The sequence below is a fragment of the Cydia pomonella genome, chromosome 6 (genome assembly GCF_033807575.1).
Source record: "Cydia pomonella isolate Wapato2018A chromosome 6, ilCydPomo1, whole genome shotgun sequence".
Classification (NCBI taxonomy): Eukaryota; Metazoa; Arthropoda; class Insecta; order Lepidoptera; family Tortricidae; genus Cydia; species Cydia pomonella.
Genome location: NC_084708.1, coordinates 3702020 through 3727507, shown reverse-complemented (window position 1 = coordinate 3727507; position 25488 = coordinate 3702020). Strand labels below are relative to the sequence as shown.

The window sequence follows — 25488 nt, the reverse complement described above, 5'->3', positions numbered from 1 at the left end:
CTACTTGTTTGTTTTTCTTTTAACGTCTTTGTATTCTTGTATGTTTGTGACAATAAATAATTATTATTCTTATTCTTATTCTTATTCTTATTTGAAATGTAAAAAAAGGTTCATATGCAAAAATATGAATCATTGAACATTTCTGGCTGTTAGAGACTTACGATTTGTATATGTCAAATAATATAAAAGATGTGCTGATTATCCGTGAAGCGGAAAACAATTATCAGGCCCGACATTGGGACTGATTTCGGACCCGATATCGAGAAGTGTGGATGTATTTGGCGCTTTTGTCAGATAATGCAACATGAAGCCTTTGTATCTTATCTGTGGTAAGGGTGTTCTGTCATTCAGGTGGTTTAGCTGTCAGATTGTTTCACTAATTTACTCACTTTAAGAACGCTCTACCGAAGCTTTTGGGGCTTCGTTACAGCGCTAGACGACTAGCCGTCCAGGTCGGCGGGTGCCGGCAGCTGTCGAGCGCCGAGCTGGCGCGCTGGAATGCAGCGGGGGATGGTAGCGCCATGAATAAGCTGGTGTCGTGGTCGGAGGAAGACGAGGCGGTGGCGGCGACGAACTCGGACGCTACTGAGTGCAAGCGGGGTGCTGTAGAGCTGGGGTACTGGAGTGACCCTTATGTGCGCCTATTCTCGCGCCCTCGCGCCGAGCGCAGGGCGCCTGAGATCCACCGTGGATACTATGCGCGGGTGCGCGCTGTAGAGATGTTCATCCATCAGTTTCTCGAGGTAATGCTGCTTAAGTACAGCTCCTACTTAGCTTACATTATGATGTATGTGTCACTTGAAAAGCAAGACATATTTTTGATTCTTGCCAGACATGAATGCTTATCCTTATCTATGTATTTGATAGTTGTAATAATCTGTAAATTGTCACTGCCTTGCTAATAGGAATGGCCTTTGATATGGCATGAACATGAACATATGTGTTTAATAATAGTACTTTATTAACAGATCATTAGTCTTGCTGCTACTTTCCACTTGATATCACTTTATTATAATTATTTTATTTTATTTGAGTAGTTTATTTGGCTCTTCTTTTTTGCCACTTTGATGTCTTCATTTCATGTCCTAATTATACCCTTGTGCAATCTTGGCAAGGATGCAAGGACAGACACAGATAATTATTTGATGCAATGAACTGTAAAACATTGATGTTGGGTTGCTTGTATTTATAACAGTATCTTTTTGATTAGCCTCTTTCCCCTTTTTCTCAGCACAATGTCATTTTTATTTTCAAATTATTTATATTTACATAATGTTTTCTATAACAGCATTCACTAAAATTTTTAGATTTACATGATATTATCTACTTAAGTTTAGAAACAAATCAAATGTGGAAAAATTCACTGTCTTGGGTGGGACTTGAACCAACAACTACTGGATCGCTAGTCCAGTGTTTTGCCATTTGAGCCACCAAGACCTTGCCCAATACAGTGAATATTTCCACCAAATATTTGCCTTAGGAGGCCTGAGCGACATCTATGATAAGAGTGATATACCTCTTAAACAGCTACTGGAGTTCCAAGTCATACTGCAATAGCATTGTTCACAGAAGTTTCTGCTTGGCACAAAATTAATTATCTACTAAAAAAACTATAATCCACCCATGCATTTTTTATATCCCATCCTAAGATTCCTAAGCATACAAATTTTTGTACATATTACAGTCTATTTTGAACTTTCATTCTGTAACTAAGAGTTCCAAATCCAAAAACAAAACAAATGATTCAGGGTCTCAAGAGAATAAAATTTGTTTGATTTTTTATGTGTAATAGTCATCTGGGCCATAAAGAAGAATTATTTGTTTTCTCACGCTTTGCCATTCTTTGGTTGCTCACCACACCTTTCCTGTCCACCTCCCGTCATTGAGCCTTGCCACATTTTCATTTCATGCCCTAAGCAAAGTGTGAGGCAACAGTTACTAGTACTCAAAAATAAGTAAACTTTTAACATCAATTTAAAAAGATACTGCAATGCTGAGTCGGAACTCTTTTGTTTTTGCTGCAATGCACACAGTGTACAGCAAGTAAATCCATTTCTTGTGTTTAGAGATATTATCTTTTCTGTTAATCAAATTGTGTACTTTAGTTTTATTGTTTGTAATGTATTTGTAAATTGTATGTTTCTGCAGCATTCAAATAAACATATCTATCTATCTGTCCTTTTTCTAATATCGGAAAATCTTATTCTCTATTTTAGTTTAATCCCTTAGCCTGAATGTTATGCTTACGTGTATCTGTTATTTACAGCGGTGTGACAGCAAGTGCCAAGTGCTGAACCTCGGCTGTGGGTTTGACACTCTGTTCTGGCGGCTCCGTGACGTCACACAGGCCGTTGGCAACTTCATTGAGCTGGACTTTCCCACAGTCACCGCCAAAAAGTGCCAGATTATAAAGCGGAATAAGCAGCTGCTTGAGAAAATCACCAATGAAGGTAGGTGAAGTATTTCTTGAATGAATAATAGTTAAATTGCATTTTGTTCATATAAGAACTTAAGAAGAATTTAATTAATTTAGAAAATAATTTTTTTCTATCATAGTTGGTAAATTATATAGGTTAGGATCTAATGATCAGATATTGGAGAAATCGAGGCAATTATTAAAATAGTATAGGCATAACCATAGTGATTTAATTTTACAAGAACTCATGCATTTTCTTCTCGGGAGTCTTGGCATTTTGTTTTGGGCAGTTGGTTCCTTTTCGTTAAATGTTTTTTGGGGACTACGAAAAGGAGAAACATTTTTATTGGATAGTGTTGTTGAAGCGGTGGTGGCCGAGTGGATATGACGTCCGACTTTCAATCTGGAGGTCGCGGGTTCAAATCGTACCAATGAGTTTTTCGGAACTTATATTATTTTAGTGTTGTTATTTTTAATGCGCACCCAACAATGTTTATATCTTAGACGGTGAAGTAGCCATCCGCGCCGGCGGCGCCGACCTCCACGCCGATGGTTACCACCTGTGCGGCGTGGATTTGCGTGACGAGCCCGGCGTGCTGCGCGCCCTCACCGCCGCTAGCGCTCGACCAGACGCGCCAACCCTAGTGCTGGCTGAATGCGTACTGGTGTATCTCCGGGAGGACGCAGCTAACAGGTAATTGTAGGGTTATTCTATTCTGCATGTACCTGCGCGATGAGCCCGGCGTGCTGCGCTCCCTGACCGCCGGCCCTGAACGGTAGCTGTTCAATTGCGTCGTAATGTTATAAATTGTATTGAGATGAAAACTGTAACCGTGCCCAAGCGAAAAAACTACATTGCCTCACGTAATTGAATAGAGTCCCAAGCTTGGAGTAGGTCCTAGGTAGGTGGTAGAACTTGGAGTTTGAGAGTGGGTTTTGATCTGATTTACTCTTGTCTACAGATTACTCCGACTTTTGGCGCAGCAGTTCCCCAAGCAGGTGCTTGTTGTGTATGAGCAGTGCAATCTCGACGACAAGGTGAGTTAACGAGTATAGGGTTTCAAATAGTACTATCTAGGAACACGTTACAAAATCCGACTAATCCCAATATTCCCATTTGAAATAAAACCACCTCACTTCCAAGTCAGTTAAAAATGATGGCTCAAATTAAATATTTACTAAAGTTTTGTATAATGAACAGTGATCGGAACTATGGGAGTAAAACTTTAACAAAACTTATCAAGCGGACGTAAAAAGAGTGCTTATAGTCTTAAAAATATTCCAATATCTATGAATGTAAATATTTTTATGGCTGTAAGTACTATACTATTCCTATCCCTATGGACATGAATATTTTTAGGGCTGTATGCACTATTTTATGTCCGCTTAACAAGTTTTGTTAAAGTTTTACTCCCATAGTTCCGATCACTGATAATGAACTTTATATATAGTCGAGTCTGGATATTGGTAAAGAATATGTGATTTAGTTTATCTTATACCTTTAAACGAGCATTTCTTGTATATATATATCTTTGGGTACGGGCTAAAAAGACCAAGTTATTTTTAATTGTAGTTCGGCGAGGTAATGATACGCAACCTAGTCTCCCGCGGGTGCGGCGAGGTGGGCGCGCGGCACATGGACGCGCCGGGCGCCGCGGCCGCCCGCCTGCTGGCCGCCGGGTACGACACGGCGCGCGGCTGGGACATGGACACGGTGCGTAGCGGTAACACACTCAATAGTGGGCCTTGTGACCTAGTGATAAGGTTCATTCACGATCTGATACGGAACCTGGTCGCTCGGGTGAGGGAGGTGGGCGCGCGGCACATGGACGCGCCGGGCGCCGCGGCCGCCCGCCTGCTGGCCGCCGGGTACGACACGGCGCGCGGCTGGGACATGGACACGGTGCGTAGCGGTAACACACTCAATAGTGGGCCTTGTGACCTAGTGATAAGGTTCATTCACGATCTGATACGGAACCTGGTCGCTCGGGTGAGGGAGGTGGGCGCGCGGCACATGGACGCGCCGGGCGCCGCGGCCGCCCGCCTGCTGGCCGCCGGGTACGACACGGCGCGCGGCTGGGACATGGACACGGTGCGTAGCGGTAACACACTCAATAGTGGGCCTTGTGACCTAGTGATAAGGTTCATTCACGATCTGATACGGAACCTGGTCGCTCGGGTGAGGGAGGTGGGCGCGCGGCACATGGACGCGCCGGGCGCCGCGGCCGCCCGCCTGCTGGCCGCCGGGTACGACACGGCGCGCGGCTGGGACATGGACACGGTGCGTAGCGGTAACACACTCAATAGTGGGCCTTGTGACCTAGTGATAAGGTTCATTCACGATCTGATACGGAACCTGGTCGCTCGGGTGAGGGAGGTGGGCGCGCGGCACATGGACGCGCCGGGCGCCGCGGCCGCCCGCCTGCTGGCCGCCGGGTACGACACGGCGCGCGGCTGGGACATGGACACGGTGCGTAGCGGTAACACACTCAATAGTGGGCCTTGTGACCTAGTGATAAGGTTCATTCACGATCTGATACGGAACCTGGTCGCTCGGGTGAGGGAGGTGGGCGCGCGGCACATGGACGCGCCGGGCGCCGCGGCCGCCCGCCTGCTGGCCGCCGGGTACGACACGGCGCGCGGCTGGGACATGGACACGGTGCGTAGCGGTAACACACTCAATAGTGGGCCTTGTGACCTAGTGATAAGGTTCATTCACGATCTGATACGGAACCTGGTCGCTCGGGTGAGGGAGGTGGGCGCGCGGCACATGGACGCGCCGGGCGCCGCGGCCGCCCGCCTGCTGGCCGCCGGGTACGACACGGCGCGCGGCTGGGACATGGACACGGTGCGTAGCGGTAACACACTCAATAGTGGGCCTTGTGACCTAGTGATAAGGTTCATTCACGATCTGATACGGAACCTGGTCGCTCGGGTGAGGGAGGTGGGCGCGCGGCACATGGACGCGCCGGGCGCCGCGGCCGCCCGCCTGCTGGCCGCCGGGTACGACACGGCGCGCGGCTGGGACATGGACACGGTGCGTAGCGGTAACACACTCAATAGTGGGCCTTGTGACCTAGTGATAAGGTTCATTCACGATCTGATACGGAACCTGGTCGCTCGGGTGAGGGAGGTGGGCGCGCGGCACATGGACGCGCCGGGCGCCGCGGCCGCCCGCCTGCTGGCCGCCGGGTACGACACGGCGCGCGGCTGGGACATGGACACGGTGCGTAGCGGTAACACACTCAATAGTGGGCCTTGTGACCTAGTGATAAGGTTCATTCACGATCTGATACGGAACCTGGTCGCTCGGGTGAGGGAGGTGGGCGCGCGGCACATGGACGCGCCGGGCGCCGCGGCCGCCCGCCTGCTGGCCGCCGGGTACGACACGGCGCGCGGCTGGGACATGGACACGGTGCGTAGCGGTAACACACTCAATAGTGGGCCTTGTGACCTAGTGATAAGGTTCATTCACGATCTGATACGGAACCTGGTCGCTCGGGTGAGGGAGGTGGGCGCGCGGCACATGGACGCGCCGGGCGCCGCGGCCGCCCGCCTGCTGGCCGCCGGGTACGACACGGCGCGCGGCTGGGACATGGACACGGTGCGTAGCGGTAACACACTCAATAGTGGGCCTTGTGACCTAGTGATAAGGTTCATTCACGATCTGATACGGAACCTGGTCGCTCGGGTGAGGGAGGTGGGCGCGCGGCACATGGACGCGCCGGGCGCCGCGGCCGCCCGCCTGCTGGCCGCCGGGTACGACACGGCGCGCGGCTGGGACATGGACACGGTGCGTAGCGGTAACACACTCAATAGTGGGCCTTCTGACGTAGTAATAAGGTTCATTCATGATCTGGGCGGCTACCAGGAAAATCGAAATTCGTCAATTGCGGGCATTTTTCTCTGTCACTCTAATGACGTCTTACTAAGAGTAAAAGAGAAAGATCCCCGCAATTTGCGAATTTCGGTTTTCGCGGTAGGCCCCCTGATACGGAACCTGGTCGCTCGGGTGTGCGAGGTGGGCGACATGGCTCGCAGCTGGGACATGGACACGGTGCGTAGCGGTAACACACTCAATATTGGGCCTTGTGACGTAGTAATAAGGTTCATTTACGATCTGATACGGAACCTGGTCGCTCGGGTGTGGCGAGGTTGGCGCGCGGCATTAGCAGACCTTCTGTCGTGATTGGTCAGTAAACAACCATGAAATATTTCTCGAACGACGTGCATAGTAAGTAGGTACTCGTACATATTTTTATCGAATTTTTTAATTTACGGGCCGTCAAATTTTCCAATGTTTTGTTCTGTAAGTAATGGTAAAAATGGTTTCTGTGGTCTATCACTCGGTATTAAATATTGCCGGATACTAAAATATTATATTTTATACATATGATTTCGAAACACTCTGATTTTCTCATTATTATGAGTGGCACGAGCACAATCGTTTAGTTCTTTAAAAGTATGCAACTAAAACCAAGAGTGTGTGTGTGCACAGGTATGGCGCTCGCTAAGCGAAGAAGAGCGCGCCCGCGTCGAAGCCCTGGAACCTCTGGACGAGCGTGAACTACTACAGCAGTTACACGCACATTACGCGCTCACTGTCGCCTCCCGAGGCGATTTGTTTGCTGATATCGACCTTAACGCGTAGACCTAGACTTGACCTGCAATAATTATACACGCATTACGCGCTCACTGTCGCCTCCCGAGGCGATTTGTTTGCTGATATCGACCTTAACGCGTAGACCTAGACTTGACCTGCAATAATTATACACGCATTACGCGCTCACTGTCGCCTCCCGAGGCGATTTGTTTGCTGATATCGACCTTAACGCGTAGACCTGGACTTGACCTGCAATAATTATACACGCATTACGCGCTCACTGTCGCCTCCCGAGGCGATTTGTTTGCTGATATCGACCTTAACGCGTAGACCTGGACTTGACCTGCAATAATTATACACGCACTACGCGCTCGCTGTCGCCTTTCGAGGCGATTTGTTTGCTGATATCGACCTTAACGCGTAGACCTGGACTTGACCTGCAATAATTATACACGCATTACGCGCTCACTGTCGCCTCCCGAGGCCATTTGTTTGCTGATATCGACCTTAACGCGTAGACCTGGACTTTACCTGCAATAATTATACACGCATTACGCGCTCACTGTCGCCTCTCGAGGCGATTTGTTTGCTGATATCGACCTTAACGCGTAGACCTGGACTTGACCTGCAAAAGTTACACACGCACTACGCCCTCACTGTTGCCTCCCGAGGCGATCTGTTTGCCGATATTAACCTTAACGCGTAGATCTGGACTTAACTTGGCTCTCTGGAGTTGCAGGCGTACACAGACGAGACTACTTTCCATCAGGCAGGCCGCATGATTGTTTGCCACCGACGTAGTATAAAAAAATTGGGGCTTGTACCGTGTTTATGAGTAAGGGCGGTTTCAGATTAGCGTTTTTTTTATGCGCGTATATAATACACGCGCGCTACATTTCGCTACATTTGGCCTGTACGCGCTTCGAAAAACGAGCTTATATGCGCGTATAAAACGCCTGTCTGCTTGTCTGTGTGAGTGGTGACCTCGCGGTCTTGTAAACACTTTATAACGCCTAGCCTGTACATGTTTTGACCAAACATCAGTACAAAAAGTCGCGAAACAATATCAAAGACGTCCGAAGAGCCATATGGGAGCCCTGGAGAATATCGGATCTTTGACTGTCAGGACTTTTCTTGACTAAAATCATCCATCAAATATAACTATTCATATTCAATAAATAATTTTTAATTTAAAAAACTACGCATTATGCCAAAAATCAATCATATGCCAAAAATGGCTTTCTAAAATGAGAAACGAGCTGATATTCTACAAATTTCTGGATCAATTTCGCTCAAACACTACGAATTATCGCAAAGAAATTCACTTTCACGTAAAAAAAACCGCATCGGAATCGGTCCATCCGTTGGAGCTAGAGCTACGATGACACAGACAGACATTGAGGTCAAATATATATCACCCCTCTTTTTCTGTCGGGGGGTTAAAAACTAATCTTACTGCATATTGATTTAAACTAACGCTGCTTTCACTCATAATTTATTAATTTATAAAACTGAATCGGGACTTAAATGCGTACACTTTTATTATTTGGCCTGACGTTTCGAACGTGACATTACGTCCGTGGTCACAGGCAGACTCATATGAGTACATCGTTATCGCGGGAGCAAAAGCAAGCCTGTCAAAGAACACATGTAACAGAATGCCTGTTTTTATATAAACGGGATATTCTGCCTACACATTCTAAACCTCTTAAGATGTGAATAACAATATACGTAATGGATATATACAGACAATTACTATAACTAGCTTATATATTTAAAATAGGCCCTTGAGGCGTTGTATCAAGGATGCTGGCAGCAGTTCCTCGTATCGCAATACTGATACGTTGTGCGAGGAAGCCGCCGCCTCCTCGGTCACCAGTTACGACCAGATGTACTTCATCTTTTTCATGAAGTTTTCGTTGGAAAAGTTTAATAAAACTCTTATTTCACATGTAAATACTTACCTATGAGTCAACGTATCAACTTGAATAATAAGTTACCAATATATTTAATTTGATATCGGTATTTGCTTTCTAAAATATTTTATTTTGATTTTCGTAATAGATGACCAACATTTTATCTAAATTTCCAACTGCTACATTTTGAACTCATAAACGTTTCTCGATAAGAGTGTCACTTTTGTTTGTCAAATTTTTCAGTACTGTCAAATCGTTGTTGCTCCCGTGATAACGATCTATGTATAATATCGTTGTTGCCCCCGCGATAACGATTTATGCATAATATACATAAAATATATAGTAATATATATCTATCTATGTATATGACCTTACGGCGCTGCTCTGTCGAGTCTGGGCTAAAACACGTGAACCGTATTGTATGTGGACTGATTGCGACCTCAAACCAAAACAACTTAAGTTCTAGAGTCTTGAGTTGAGAAATTGTCATTTTTGTGTAGGCACCTGGACGATTAGAGCGCTTACACACTACCCGATGTTAACCCGAGAAAATACAAGATTTTGTCGTAAAATCTGTAGATATTATGAACCTCACAAAGAAATAAGGTACTAAATGTTGAAATAGATGCGTCAATTATATTTTTCGACGTTGAATTTGTATGTTTTGACCAATTTTAGTAAATATTTTTATACTGAAATAGTATTCATAACGATATTTTTTTAACATAGTTTATTGATATTTTCTCGGGTTCATGCTCTAAATCTCGGCTTCGGTCGATTTTGTATCTATCGCTTACTATCTCTTTCTTTAGACTACAATTAAAGAGAGACAGCGTCTACCCAGTTGTACTACCCCCAAAATAGCAGATATAAAAGTTGTAGTTTCTAAAAAAAGTTTTCGGAAATTTTAACAATTGACAAAGGAAACTTTCATTTTGTAAAAGGAAAATTTATATTCCCATACAACAATATAATTCCTAAAATTTCCCTTAAGGAAATTTCCCCACAATGGAAACTTTCTGACGGCACATCAGAGGGCCTACCGCGAACATCGATGTTCGCACACGGGAATTTTTCTCTTTTACTCCAATCAAAGAGTGATAGAGTTGCTCGAAATTTTCGAATATCGGTTTTCGTGGTTATATTATAGCCCAGTACCTAAAAAATTGTGTGTTGTTATACTTCGTTTGATATTTAAACCCGACCAGAAATATATGATCATTGTCATGAGGCCGCTTTTTTCTCATGACAGTTCAGTTTAGTATGAAAAATTTAGTTCCAATGAAATTCCGCAATATGGCGCGTGGTCATATATAACTGGTCAGGCTTTAACTAATGTATTTCCTACTTAAACTTGCAATCGTACGAATCGTGCCAATTTGATCGGGTCGTTTACATGTTCTCTTACTGTCGAATTTTAGGTTAGGCCTCTCATACTCAGATTGACTTATTTATGTATCATTTTTAATGTACAGCTGTTAATGATAAATGTGTATCTACTAGAGTCAGACCAAGATAAGTTGGCAGCGATTTTGACGTGAGAGTGTTATTTTAAACGTCAAACTTCTATGGAATTATGACGTTTACTTAACATTTACACAGGCTGGGCTATCAAAATCGCTGCCAACTTATCTTGGTCTTGCTCTAAATCTAATGTCCAAATTCTATAGTGTGCGGGCGGTCTAATCTATCTAACATTAACTTAAATTCATCAAAAACCCGATCGAATTGTATTTACGTGTAATTTTGAAATGCCGAGACAGAGCTTAGCGTAAGACGAAATATCCATATCAAAACTCAAAATTGTATGTTAGTAAAAAACTACACGGTTTGGTCGGGGTAAATAAATATGGCTAAAGAGCAAAGTAGCCTGGCTAAATGGCATTACAAGTACATAGCTCCCGCAAAAAAAAAACACATGGAAATTATTAATTTATTATTCTTTATAAGCATGTTTTTTAGAGATTGATTAATCAATAAAATCGAAATTGCAGATGATTGCGTTTATACACTGTATATTTAGATATTGAAATAAAAGTAAACAAACAATTTGTACGTATTCGGGTAGTTATAACATCGGTTAACCAACCAAATACAAAACCGCTTGGATCTGTAACTGAACAACCTGACTTTAACCTACATTATTTGATCATGTAATGGGAGCCATTTGAGGGTAGATTTTGTTTACTTTTATTTAAATACCTAAATATACAGAGAAATATATAGATTTGGTCAAAAAAAATTTTTCTGAGAATATTCGTGTTGGCAGATACTATATGTAGTTGCTGGCCTTTTGAGTGCCACGTCGTCCAAGCAGTGAACTATTGTGACAGCCCTTTAAAGTTCATTACCAATGCCCGTTGAATCCAGGAAGTTCCAGATTCATTGGGCCGTAATGTTCTGTACCTCATAGGGTTGCAATACGTGCCGCCATGATTAGGTACTTCTATTTGACATGACTGGTCCACAGGAACAGAGAATGTGCATTCCAGTTTCCTCTGACTCCTAGCAGAACCTGCATGTCGCATCTTGTTTATTTCCAATTTATAACATGTGTTTTTTCGACTTACAGTGTCCAGTCAATATTCTAGCCATTTCTATTGATACCTTTAGCCATTTTATATAGACTCTGACTATATGCCCTTATGAAAACAGTTCACAAAAATAAATTCAAGTAATTTGTGTACCTAGTTAAGAATTAGATGCACTGTAAATTACCATGTCCATTGTGATACCGGTCAGATTAGCACTAGGCTTTTGGGAGTTGAACCAAAAATATAATATTCATGAAAATATATACGACAAAAACAATTTATAAAGACGCAAAAAATCCAAGTTCCACCCGCGCCAACATAGGGAATATTAAGCAAAACTCTGCGTAGGGGGCACCTCTAGCATATACTGAGGGCCTATCGCGAAACACGAAAATCGAAGTTTCGGTGTCTGCCTCTATCACTCTTGCATTTTCGAGCGATAAAGAGGTAGATTTCGATTTGAAGCCTCTGAAACAAACCTTGATGCATCAATGTTATAGAGAAAACATCTCAAAAAGCTGTTTAAAGCATAAGTTACTCTATGGTTTAGGATATGTGATAATGCTGCTCTCTGAAGGCAGAATATTGCAGTAATACTTCCTATTCGATTTCAAATCTAGTCAGATTGTACGTAAAATTGTGTGTTATGAAATACCTCTTGATTTGGAACTGGTTTTTATATTTTAAAATCATATATTAGAGTATTTTTGGTTCAATTTTCATCTCTTCGGTTGAAATTTTATTCTAATGTTACCTGTGTGATGTCGCTTCGTCGACTGCGTCTCTTTCTAGCGAGTATGTAAGTGCGAGAGGGACGAATGCCTTGTGCTAATACTCTCTGTACTTGTTCAAAGGGTACCACTTTTTTTTTTTTTGCTTTGTGCTAGTAGTGTCTTGTGTCACTGAATAGTGGTACCTTTTGGTTAAAATTGATACATATAGGTGTCGCACTATAGAGAGAGGACACACACACACACAGCACGTCTTGATATGAAACGCCATTTAAAATACATAATTCTTGTAAATTGAAAATGTCATACACTAAAGAAACAATGACTTAAGTACGATTCCCATAGAACGGGCGGAATCGGAGCGCGTTTCACATTTGTATGGCGGTAAGCCGGTCGGCTCCTCTCGGACGCGGACGGCTCCGGACGGACTCCATCTGCCATGCATAATGTATAGACACTGAAAATGCGCTGCGGTGCGGTCCGGCCCTAGCCGGTCGGTGGGAATCGGACATAAGCCTGCTATTGTAGTCATTGTAGATAGACCGCGAGCCAGGAGCATATTTCGTCAGTCATCGCCTCCCGGCGGATACTTTGTCAGATGATAGTTTATATGCTATCATGAATTAAAAAAATAGTCAGCCGTTTGTACCGCGGTGGAAAAACCGCCAGTTGATGACATGAACATGTAAAAAATATGCGCCTTACCACTTTATGTCCGCAAAGTATGCGTATTGTTTAAATCGCGTAATCTACATGCAAAGTTTCGTGATTTGTTATTGCTATTATAGTAAGGTCATTATCACCGCGATACAACCGGCTGACGTTTTTTAATTAGCAATTTAGCAACTGAACTATCATCTGACTAAGTATCAAAAGGGAGGCCATGACAATTTTTTTTCATGTTTCGGTCGCTGCCATTTCTCAACCCACCAACGGAGCGGCATCTGACGTCCACGAGGGTTCATCATACATAGCCGTTAACCACTATACGAATTTTCGCCCGGGAGGCGATTGGTCATAGAAATCTGTTCCTGGCTCGCGGTCTAAGAGGTCGAAACCGGCATCTTTCGTGGATAACGCCATAACTTCCAAGCCACCCGGCCACTGCTGCATCTGGCCCATTCTCTTCATTGCAGAAGCAATCTTAGGCGTCTTTGACCATAATTCACTATCTATATACATAGTTTCTATACTAGTTATACCCGTGTGTATCCCATACATGTTTTCGTGTCATTAGGCGGGTCCACACAGAGCGAGCAGCCTCGCGAGGAAATTTCCTCGCGCGGCAAACGCCCGGACTTTTGCCTCAGCACGTTTGCCGCACCCAAACCAATTTGCTCGGCAAGATGGCGTCACTAGGCACGTCTACACTGACCATTTTGTACGCGAGGAAGTTGCCTCGCGCGTATGTTCGCTCTGTGTGAACCCGCCTATTCGCCTCTTTCTACACTGCGAGAGCTATATTAGTCAAAAGCAAGGGTGATATATGAGCGGCCGCTATGGCGGCACCGTAGGCGATTATTCAGTAGGTGTATATTGTCGAAAACGCGCCGCGCGAGCTGTTTCTGTCTCAATCTTACTTTATGTAACGGAGTGCGATGGGTGGCTTATGCGTTAATTGTTCCATCTGTAATGTAATGTAAATTTAGTATGGCTGCATTGGCCGCGTGACTTATTAAGATCTCTTAAAAAGGTTTTTGCTTAAAATTTCAAGCAGTTTGACTGGACAATGATACAATTTTAAATGAGTTTACCCGAAGTATTTTCGTATTACAATTTTTATTTTATAAGACGAGAAAAAATTGCCAGGGCAATTTATTTTTTATTATTTTGACTTTATTTATCGCGCACTAACATAATTTATTTTGAATGATCAGTCCTTTTACAATCGCCATCAGATTTATCGGAGCAGCCGAGGTGCTCAAAAATATCTGAACACGCGCTCGAACGCCTTCACAATAGAGGTGTGTTCAGATATATGTGAGCACCTCGGCCGCTCTGATGTATTTGATGGCCACTAATAGGATTTACAAAATTGTTAGCTGTAGACGATGGTGCGGATTTATTTGCGCTGTTGCCAGCTCGTGCGGGCGTTTGTTATCACAACACTATTTTAGTTGGTTTTATTATTACTTATTACATAATGTATAAGTGTTAAAATATTTATTTATGGTATAAATGCAATATTAACGCAGCCGTTTGTTTCATTTCTTATTTCAATAGTTATTAAAACAAGATCTATTATATTTCAAATTAAATTTTATTCGGCCTAATATTACCTTATTATAAATTACAAAATACTGGTACAGTCGCTATCAGATATATCAGAGCGGCCAAGGTGCTCAAAAATATCTGAGCACGCACTCTAGCGCCTTGACAACATAGGCGTGTTCAGATATTTATGAGCACCTCGGCCGCTCCGATATATTTGATGGCGACAGTACATCCGAAATTTGTCGATGTATCCCAATAGAGAACCCTTTTTTCAGTATAATTAAAATACGTCATAACTAAGTGGTGGAGTTAGTTCGCGAGCGCCATGCATTTGTACGAGTAGGTAGATACAGGGAGGCTAGAAATTTTGTCGGAGTATGGTCCAATAGCGAGCACCTTAACCTTTTTGACGCCAATGACGGATATATATATCTGTCACAGATCACAGAGCAACATAGACATAATTGCATATGCATAAAGTTTAATTTCATTTTTGACACTTTGGTGACGTGGCGTCCAATAAACAGCTTTTGTGTTGGATACGGCGTTGAAAAGATAAATGGGTGTGTAATAATTGTTGAATCTCGCTGTTGCCTCGCAGAACATATGTGGTGGCTCACTCATCTACAACCGTATCTTGGCGCGGCAGATGTTATTAATGTTTGTAAGTTTTTTGCATTACAATTGATTGAAACACGCAGCGAGCAACTTCAACCTCATATCCGGTCTCACTTTTGCCTCGCAGAATACATGTGTGCTGTCCCGCTCAGCTACGACTTGTGTGTCATGCCTCGGCTGGTATACGGCGCGGCCACCGGCTGCTGCGGGCTTAACTCGTGTCTGATGTTATATTTTTAAGTTAAAGATGATTACACAACTTCAGTCTCACATGCTGCCTCGCTCTTGCCTCGTAGAACACATGCGTGCTGCCTCGTTCAGCTACGACCAGTGTGTCGTGCCTCGGCAGGTACCGCGGGCTTGACTCGCAGCTGAAGTTAAAGGTGATTCAAACACGCAGCGAGCGCCTTACGCAGCTTCAGCCTCACATGCGGCCGGGCTCTTGCCTCGCAGAACACGTGCGTGCTGCCGCGCTCGGCCACCACGAGCGTGTCGTGGCGCGGCAGGTGCACGGCGCGCCCGCCGCCCGCCGCCGGCTCCACGCGCGCCTCGCCGAGGCCTTCGCGGGCTAACTCGCGGACGAGGCGCTCCACGTCTGGAACAAATACGATTGTAAATGGGAATGTGTTATTGTACAGAATGTCGGCCCCGAGTACCGTGGGTTGCGGAGTACCGTGGATTGCGAAGTACATGGGCGCTACGGCGTTAGTGTATTGAAGTATTAGTAAGTATTACATAAGGTATAAGGGTGTCAGGGTTTATGCAAAATTGAATCGTCTCAATTTGAAATAAAGTAGAAAATCAGGGGGGAAATATAAAGCCGCGTTATAAAGGCTCAGCAACACTCGTAAGTGAATATTTGTGTCTTTGGGATACGTTTAGAAATTTTCTGGTAACATAATGACACCCCAGAAGCCATCGTATTGAAAGCATCGTGTAGATATTGTATATTGTAGTTAGTGAAATAGTTACGTACGGAATTTACAAAAAAAAATACCTTAAATGTTTCGACGACAGTTATAATAAAGCCATTTATACCAAAGTATATATATATATATATAAATTTCAAATGAGTATTTTATAATTATAGTATATCCCCGAGTTTGGTGTGCCGTTAAGACACAGGCCTCCTCCAACTGTCTCCATTGGGCTCTGTCTGCAGCAACCCTCATCCAGTACGGCCCCAGAGTCAGACGAATGTTGTCTTTCTATCTTGTAATTGGATGGGCACTTTAGATGGTCAATACGAGCAAGTATGTCTGTAATATTTGTTATCTTTCTTATCTCTCAATTCCTTATCTTATCCGATAGTTCAATCCCTAACAAAAAAAAAAATCTCCCACCCAAATTCCCGCGTTTACTAAAAAGCTTACCTAAATCTCCCCACTCCAAGCGCGCCGGTTCCGGCGCCGCGTCCCCGGGCAGCCTCGGGACGGGCTCCACCGGCTGCAGCTCCAGCCGCGAGTCCCGCAGCGCCAGCAGCGCCTGCAGCGGCGCCGCGCGCAGGCCGGGCCGCAGCTGGCGGGGCTGCAGGGCCTGCGCCAGCGCGCCGGCCAGCAGCCCGCGCGCGGCGCGGCGCCGCAGCCCCACCGCCCGCGCGCCGCCGCGCCGCAGCACCACCGTGGGCACGTCGGCGCTGATGTGCGGTCTGGAATAGACGAAAAACGTTACAACTCCTCCCTTCTCTTGCAAGTCAAATTGTACGCTTAAGTCGCGTGTGGCATAGTATTTCTTATAGTGACCGTGCGCGTTGGAGGCCCTGCTCGGCTTCTTGATAATTGTTTCTATAGTGTACAAAAATATTTAGATCACAACTGACATGCTGCTGAAATTTCTAGTTGATAATGACATTCATATTCAGGAAATATTGTAAATTCTATTTTATTTATTATAACTTTGACATTTTGTTTAACTTCGACCCTCGATTATTATTTTACTTGACATTGTGTAATTTTGATATTTTTAAATTATTTTCTATTTTTATATTATATTTTTATTTTTATTTTATATTATATGCAGGCTGAATGCACGGATTTTCTTTTATCTTGTAAGACCTTTATATTACTGTGTTCTATGCAAATAAATTCTTTGAATTTTTGAGAGTCTGCCATCTTGTGGCCTAAATCGGAACCATAAACATGTACATTTACACGTCACGTGTTTTCTTGTACTTGAACTAAAAGACACAAAATACAGATGCCAGTTAATAGCTGTGTCCACACGGCGAGCATACGCGCGAGGCAATTTCCTCACGCGCAAACCGGCCAGTGTAGACGTGCCTCGGCCGTATTGTGCGTGAGGAAATTGCCTCGCGCGTATGCTCGCCGTGTGGACCCGGCTATTGATTTACTAAATTCTGTTTCAGACATTAGATTCAGGGAAGGAGTAATGTCTTAATAAAAGCCTTAATTGAGTGAAATACCAGCCAATAACCGTCAGTGTCGATGGGGCAGTGGAACGTCATAGCGATATGAACATACCTAGCGGGTCCCGAAGTAGGTGCAGCATATTGCTCCGGTAACGCCAGTTCTCGAGGCCGCAACTCTCGGACTAGTTTGTTAGCCTGGCTGTAGTTGAGGGACGTGTCGATGGGGCAGTGGAAAGCCTTCATGGCGAGCGGTTGGAACGGTGCCAGCGCTTCTAAGTATGGGAAGTCAGGTTCTGTGAACAAACATGTATATTAATTTATCTATCAAGCAATGGCCTTCGAATCTCTAGTACTTCTACGAACAGAGCGCCTGCAGCGATTAAACCCGACGTTCGGAGCGCGCGCTCACATACAGAGGGCCGGCAGCGGCATTATAAGCTCGGGCGAAACCCGACATTCGGAGAAATAGTCAAACAAGGTCGGGCGAAGACTGACGTTCGGATGCCTTTTACACTTTCACTTATACAGTATAATTCTAGACTTTAAATGAAGTATTCTTATTTACCAGTGAATATAACAGCGTGCATAGGGTTCTGCGCCCACAGTTCCACAAGATGTACAGCAGCGCCGAATCTCAGACTCGGGTGTCCGGCGAACACGACGCACGGCTGCCGGAAGTCCCGGCTGAAGGCGTCGTCGTGGAGCCTCCGCGCGTGTCGGAGGCGGCCTCCGCGGGCCAGGGCTGCGTGCGGGAAGGGTTCTTCGGGAAGGTATACCTGTAAAATGAGCAATTTAAATGGATGACATTGAGAATGGATTTATAGTTATAGTTACAACTGCATCCTTCCAGCTTAGGCACACTAGAAGCAGTAATGTATTATTAATGAATCAGCCAGGTGGGCCGTATGCCTGTTTGCTCACGACGTGGTATAAAAAAAGATTAGACAGTTCAAATCATGATCATTGTGTAGTTTGTTTGTATTAACAATTCTCTCCAGTATTTTCCTTCAAAATGTTACCTTAGCCTGCTTGGCCTGGCTGACCCACTCCGCCAGTATATTGGAATGAGCCAGCGACGCCTGCGCGACCTAAGTTAGCACGAATAGCGGGTCGTGCGCTAAGCCTGCCGTCTCTAGATGAGCTCTCAGACACTCCAGTAAATCAAAGAGAACGCCAGCAGGGTAGACGTGCAGTTAATTACCTTAGCCTGCTTGGCCTGGCTGACCCACTCAGCCAGTATATTAGAATAAGCCAGCAACACTCCCGCGACCTAAGTTAGCACGAATAGCGGGTCGTGCGCTAAGCCTGCCGTCTCTAGATGAGCTCCCAGACACTCAAAGAGAACGCCAGAAGGGTAGACGTGTAGTTAATTACCTTAGCCTGCTTGGCCTGGCTGACCCACTCAGCCAGTATATTAGAATAAGCCAGCAACACTCCCGCGACCTAAGTTAGCACGAATAGCGGGTCGTGCGCTAAGCCTGCCGTCTCTAGATGAGCTCCCAGACACTCCAGTAAATCAAAGAGAACGCCAGAAGGGTAGACGTGTAGTTAATTACCTTAGCCTGCTTGGCCTGGCTGACCCACTCAGCCAGTATATTAGAATAAGCCAGCAACACTTCCGCGACCTAAGTTAGCACGATTAGCGGGTCGTGCGCTAAGCCTGCCGTCTCTAGATGAGCTTCCAGATCCTCCAGTAGATCGAAGAAAACGCCAGAAGGGTAGACGGGTAGTTACCTTAGCCTGCTTGGCCTGGCTGACCCATTCAGCCAGTATATTAGAGTAAGCCAGCGACGCGTCGGCCACCTCACTAAGCACGTATAGAGGCACATGCGCCAAGCCTGCCGCTTCCAGGTGAGCGCCGAGACATTCCAGCAGATCGTAGAGGACGCCTGAAGGGTAGACCGGTAGTAGAACGCCGCCGCCGCCGCGGAGGGTTGTTGCGCAGTGGACGCATAAGTCACCTGTCAAGAGAGAAATGCATGCTTTAGAAAAATTATTGCATATTTGGGCTTGGTTTTAGAGAAGTAGTAAGTTGGTATATAGATGAGTCACTCACTTACGCCATTTTGTTATGGAGTCGATACTAGATGAGCGCTTTATAACAATTTTGTAAAGAAATTCTTACGCCCAACCAGCGAACGAAAAAAACATAGAAGACTAATCTCAAACAAAATATCAGCGTAAAAGTGGCCCCACTATTAAAACACGCAGTACTCATAACGGACCAATTGCAACTCGTCAATGTTGAGGTCTTGTTTTCTTCGACGAAACTTCGTTTGACCATGATTAGTCAATTTAAACCACCCAAACTACGATTGGTCTATTATAAAATAAGGCGCTGTGATTGGCTGTAGCATTGACACTTGAAAATACATGACAATGGAAACCAACTCCACGTAGACGGTTTCATGCGATATAGAACGTTTTAAATGCAATATTTTTTTATGATAATTTGTTATTTTATTTTAAATAGTATTAATATACAGGCTTATTATTTGTTCATTTGTCCCACGTGTTGAAAGGCAATTAAGCCTCCGAACCAATTAATACATTGTATCGTTCATGCAGATATTCGTATTGAACACGTCGTCGTAGGAACAGTTTGTATGGGAATGGGGAAATATCATTATTGTTTTTACTAATTTCTTTGTGTGGCAAACAAACAGAGTCACAAAACCTTTTTCGTGTAGACCCACTCACGACAGCCGACGGCGGCTCATGGCGGCGCGCGGGCTGGCAACCGTTGCGGTAACGCGTGCGCCGCGCCGCCCGCGTCCGTCATCAGTGTTACCTACGTCACGGGATCGATCGCTCGCGCATCGTCAGCGCTAGTTAAATCCTATCCGCGTACTTGATTAGTAGCTTATCGTGATACTAGCCTATGGATTCACGGACTAATATAAATGGTATGGTGCATGAACCTAACTAGTGTTTCGGTGAACTGCCTGTGCTAACCGCTTGTGTTTAATAATAACTTATTAACTGTAATTCGGACATTACATATTGTTTATTAAGTGCGTGCATTATTATTTACGATCCACGTAGGTTTAACACCCACACTTGCATTCTTTCCATATTTTTTCACCGTTCAAATCGTCCCTGGACCTAGAAATATTCCAATACCAAAATTAGCCAAATCGGTCCAGCCTTCCGCGAATTTAACGAAAAGTTATAAATAGCAGCGAGATCTTTACTTAGTAAAAATGTACCTACACATAAAAAAGCGCCACCTACAACGACGATTCGTATTTACTATCACGAATTTAAATTATCAAAATAACAACCTGAACTGATTTAAAATGAAAGTTTCTTAATATCAACGATTGTTTAAAATGCATAACATCATCCCCATATGAAACCTGTTTTGGTCAAGAGAAATCAAAATAATATGATCCTAGCTAAGCTATACGTAAAAGGTAATCCCATATTGTTTCCAGTGTTTGTTGGAACGACTAGCACATCATTTATCCGCATAATAAGGCATATTTCTTTTATTAAAGATATAATTTTAATACTTCTTACTACGACTGTGACAACGGGCCGCCATTTGCGAACTAAATAGCTCCGCGGCACAAAATTGACGCCCCGCCCGCTTCGGCACAATGTGTGTGGGGTCATTTTGCAAAGCTAGTTCGTCATCTATGTTTATTATCAATCGCTGCGCCCAACCCATTTCATTAGGGGGATGGTATTAGATAAGCGCTCTATAAGCATTTTGTAAACTTCTTACCGAGCATGTCGTCTGGGTTATGTGCATAACAGAAGTAGATCTGCCCCTCGTAATGCGGTCTGATTAATCATCGAGGGCGCGATGTCAGAGTAGATGAAATGCTCTAGTACGCCATAGAGTTGATACTAGACGAGCTCTCATTTAAGGGAGTTCTTACCCAGCATGTTGTCCGGGTTATGCGCGGGGGTCTGCGTGAGTGCGGCCAAAAGAAGCAGATCTGCCCCACGTAATGCGGCCTGGTTGATCGGTCGGGGGTGCGTTGTCAGAGTAGACGAGCCGCTGACGTACGCTACTTTTTCGTGCGCTGAGCGCAGTACCCAGTTGGCTGAGCCGAGACAAAAGCCAGATGACACTGAAAATGAGAGATTTGTTTAGTGATCGAAACGAAAACAGATGCGTAGCAAATAGGCCACAGAGCTGTCCTAAGCAAAAAAAAGCTTAGGGCATCAAATCTCTTAAACCAACACTGGTCTAAATTCATACCTGGAGTAGCATCCAAAGCGCCATAAATATCCACGCGTTCATCATAACCAACAACTCGTACTCTTGCCAACGCCCGTTGTAATGCCTCAGCAGAATACAATCGACGCCAAGCTCGGGGTCTGGAAGCGTGGGCCAGTGGTGGTGGTAAAACGTGAAGGAGTTCCTTCCAGCGTTTAGCTGCGGCGCCGGAGCTGCAGTTTGACAGCCATTCGGAGAGCTCTTCAAGGTAGAATCTGAAACAGAAACAGAAAGATATCTTAATTTCCTTTTTGGAAATATCTTTGCAACTAATATCTTGAGCAGAACAGGACCAGATAGTCTGGAAAAGCTCATTATCACTGTAAGCATGCCAAGGAATTATAGAGATGGACATATGGCCATGCGTTGGGTGGTCAAAATAACGTCGGAAACTAAAGCAACATTACAGGATAGTATACACTGGGCCAAAAATAGAGAAGCTTGGAGAGCACGGGTGAAGAGTGTCCACAGTCATCACGTCCCTCAGTCATGAGGATATGATAAAGTAGAAAGGTATTGGTGATGATTCTGATGTGTGCGTGTTTGTATTATGTGAGTAAAATGAAAAAAAAAAACAACTACCACAAAAATGCATGTTTGACTAATTTAAATATCATAAAACTAGGGTTTAAAAAGTGATCCAGAACAGAAGACAGTAAGAATGGCAACAAGTGACGAGAAAAAGTTGTTACCTCCCAATCTGCAAAGTTGGCTCCGTAGCAAGCACCTGCCCTTTAAACCCCGGTGTATCCACAATGAAGGGCAGCGCTAGCATGCAGGTGTAGTTGGACACCAGCAGCACGTCCAGCTGTGCGAAATCTACAACTTTATCTAGCGGAGGGGCCCATTCTGGAGCTGAATCTACGAACACGCGCCCACAGCATTCTTTTAGCTCCTAGAAAAAGAAAGAATGATCTTTAAATTGTATTTGAATAATAAGCCATGACTAAAGCCTATAATTTATTAGCTTAAACTTTTTTACCGCCAAAGACGTCATCTGACCAGCGACAGCCCAAATCAACCTTCATCATCTGACAAGGTTTTAGACAAGTTCACAACTTGCCATACGAAATAGGCATTGTGTTCAAAGGGATAAGAAATCCAATAATAGAGGATTGTCCCTTGATAAAATAAATAAAAGTGTAATTAACTGTGCTTGTTTATGATGCTTAAATCTATGAACCAATTTTGATGAAATACTTGTCTGTAGATAGTGGTTAATTGGCACGCTCATCAGTATGTTATCAGACATAATTAAAGTAGTGGGGCCGACTGGATATGGGAGGCCCAAGACCGCACAAAATGGAAAAATCTTAAGAGGGTTCTGTAGGGCTAAGATGGTTGGCTCTTTATCATTTGTCACATGCCTGTCACATTCTAACGAGTATGTAAGCGCAAAAGTGATGGCCATAGTGACAAGTGATAAAAAACGAACCATGATGCCAGCGCTGGTATAATTTTTTATAATAGATTTAAATCCTAGATTAAGTTGTAAACATTTTATATTTTTTGTTCTGTAACCCAGAAATAAAAAGGCTTTTTATTTATTTTAGATAGTGGTTAAAATCAATACTACCAGTAAGATTTGACCTAAAGAGGACCAAATGATTAAATAACCATTTATTCCAAAGTAACTCACCCCTTCTAAAAGTGGATCTGTAATATGTGGTGGAGTGTATGAAGGCAGACTGGCAAGCCTTGCTGATGGTACTGGAGGCAGTGGCAAGAAGTTCAGCACAGAATGTGCCGACAGCCCACAATCCAGCATGATAAGTAGCTCCTTGAATGATAGAACGAAGCATGGCTTCGCTGCGTCACTGCTTAGGCAGTACTGTAAAAACAAACTAATATTAGTAACTCATAAATTTTTATCACTAGCAATAGCTATTTGTTTTGCGAGGGTTTTAAGGTACAAGAGTTAAACTAACTTTGCCATTGAGTTAACACATTCACTGCCGGGAACCCACCTGGTGGGCGCTCGTGAACTTTGTTCAGATGCCGGACAACCCGCTGGGCGGGTTGTTTTGTACACAGCTATAGACCACCGGTTTCTGGGGTAGCGAGCCGTTTTTTGTCTGGCAGTGAATGTGTTAAAAAAAATTACCATACCAACTCAAGGAAAATACTAATTGTAAACATTACAAATTATGTTATATCTGATGTAATCAATATTTATTTTCTCTTGTACAATAAAATGTTTACTTACATACTTACTTACAAATCAAATGAGCATTATTAAATATATATCATTCAAAATCAACACTTAATATTTGATTCTACCAGTTAACATGAGGAAACACTCTTCTGGACAAAAGGAAATTTCCTCATGAGTTTTTAAAGAATAAAATGAGCCTTTTTACCTGGTGTGGTGAAAAATAACTTATTGTGCAGCTTGTTGTAATACATTTTATAATGATTTTTATAGAAACTGATTTTTGTGTGGTGTTTCAAGAGCATTTGTGTGGTATTTTTATAAGTGTGATATAGTCGCTTGGCTTATAGAGCAGAGAGGGATATCAACAAAAAACTAACAAAAAAATTGTTTTAAAATGAGATAGAAAAAAAATAAACTTACCAACTTCATGATGGGAACAAAAGTCCTTAACCTAAAAATACAAAAATAAAGCTCCGTAAAACTAAAAGCTTTACAGCAGTCAGTTTATTTAGTTCATCTTGAGTTCATTCCCGATACACGCTGGTGCTGGTACACATTACTTAGACGTTGCAATCCAAGGAAGTCTGTCTTTGCCGGGAGCCACGTCCAAAACAATAAATTTTCTTTAATTTGAAGCGTTTGTCATTGCAATATATAAGCAAATAGATTATAATAGAAAAGGCGCTATTAAAATGAGAGTAACACCTTATATTTTATGTATAATACAAGCTTTTTATTCTATATAAAGCGTCCACAGTGAATAGTGTTTTGTATGAAACGTCAATGTCAGCAGGTTGACATTGATGACAGTTCGCAAGCGTTGTTTGGGTAACTTTCGGATATTACCCCGATTATAACAAATCTGAACGCTCCTTTGGGAGTAAAACAAAAACTAATGTGTGCTATAGTATTTGTGCAACAAGGGAGGAAAGTTGGTTATTCTTGCGAGTGTTGATTTTGAGTCCTGAGTAAGCGAAAGATTCTACGTTAGTATCTTGAACGTAGCGACGGACTCAAAAACACGACATGTAAAATAACTTTGCTCTCGTGTGACACATACAACTTTTCACCTCAGTAGTGAGAACATATTAAAGGTTAAAAAAATTCAACATCAAGTAAAGTTAACCACATTTGTTTACATTTATGAATGAAAGGCATCATCATTATGACGAACAATGTTATATTCTGGGATCTGGCCTCTAGACTTCAAGTTATCCTCATCTTTAGCGTGTGTTTCTTGTACTAGTAAGACATCAACTTTATGTGTCGTCAGAATTTTGTGTAGGTATTAACACTTTGCCAGACTTATTCCCTCAATGTTTAACTGGCAGATTATTAAGTTAGGCCCAATATCTATTGTTGGAGGGGTTGTATTGGGACTTGGTGACATAGTTTTCGAAGCATTCATCATTTTGCATTCCAGTGAAGCGACTCGGTTTTCGTGCTGTGAGGTCTATTCAGACAGGTACAGCAGCCAAAGGTTGTTGCTCGATTAGCGCCACCCAGGGGAAACGTTTAGGGTTATATGGTGGCAATTCCTACGGACGTGAGCAACTTTCATCCCCCACGCTTGAAAGACGCTTGGAAAGATGAGTGGAAATCCAACCTGCCAAAGCCCAGCCTAAATACCTACGACCCTACCAAAAAGCCGTATGGCTTTTCAGCATCTAGGAAGGAATGGTGCCAATTAAACAGACTCCGC

The 25488-nt window shown here is 43.6% G+C and overlaps 2 protein-coding genes across 2 annotated transcripts; one reads left to right on the top strand and one right to left on the bottom strand.

Moving 5' to 3' along the window:
* Nucleotides 1–315: 315 nt before the first annotated feature.
* On the top strand, nucleotides 316–14394 carry LOC133518736 (leucine carboxyl methyltransferase 1). Its single transcript, XM_061852419.1, has 6 exons — nucleotides 316–743; nucleotides 2267–2450; nucleotides 2921–3110; nucleotides 3379–3454; nucleotides 3990–4130; nucleotides 6915–14394. Exons 1-6 carry the CDS (start codon nucleotides 522–524, stop codon nucleotides 7065–7067), a joined length of 966 nt encoding a protein of 321 aa, XP_061708403.1. The 5' UTR covers nucleotides 316–521; the 3' UTR covers nucleotides 7068–14394.
* A 47-nt stretch (nucleotides 14395–14441) lies between these two features.
* Nucleotides 14442–24593, bottom strand: LOC133518721 (integrator complex subunit 9). The gene is made up of 11 exons (XM_061852396.1): nucleotides 24492–24593; nucleotides 24207–24237; nucleotides 23271–23462; nucleotides 22324–22526; nucleotides 21614–21846; nucleotides 21288–21482; nucleotides 19135–19361; nucleotides 17966–18176; nucleotides 17513–17693; nucleotides 16406–16680; nucleotides 14442–15627 (listed from the first exon to the last, which is right to left on the bottom strand). The coding sequence occupies exons 2-11, from the start codon at nucleotides 24213–24215 to the stop codon at nucleotides 15410–15412; spliced, it is 1944 nt and encodes a 647-aa protein (XP_061708380.1). The 5' UTR covers nucleotides 24216–24237; nucleotides 24492–24593; the 3' UTR covers nucleotides 14442–15409.
* Between the last annotated feature and the right edge of the window lie 895 nt (nucleotides 24594–25488).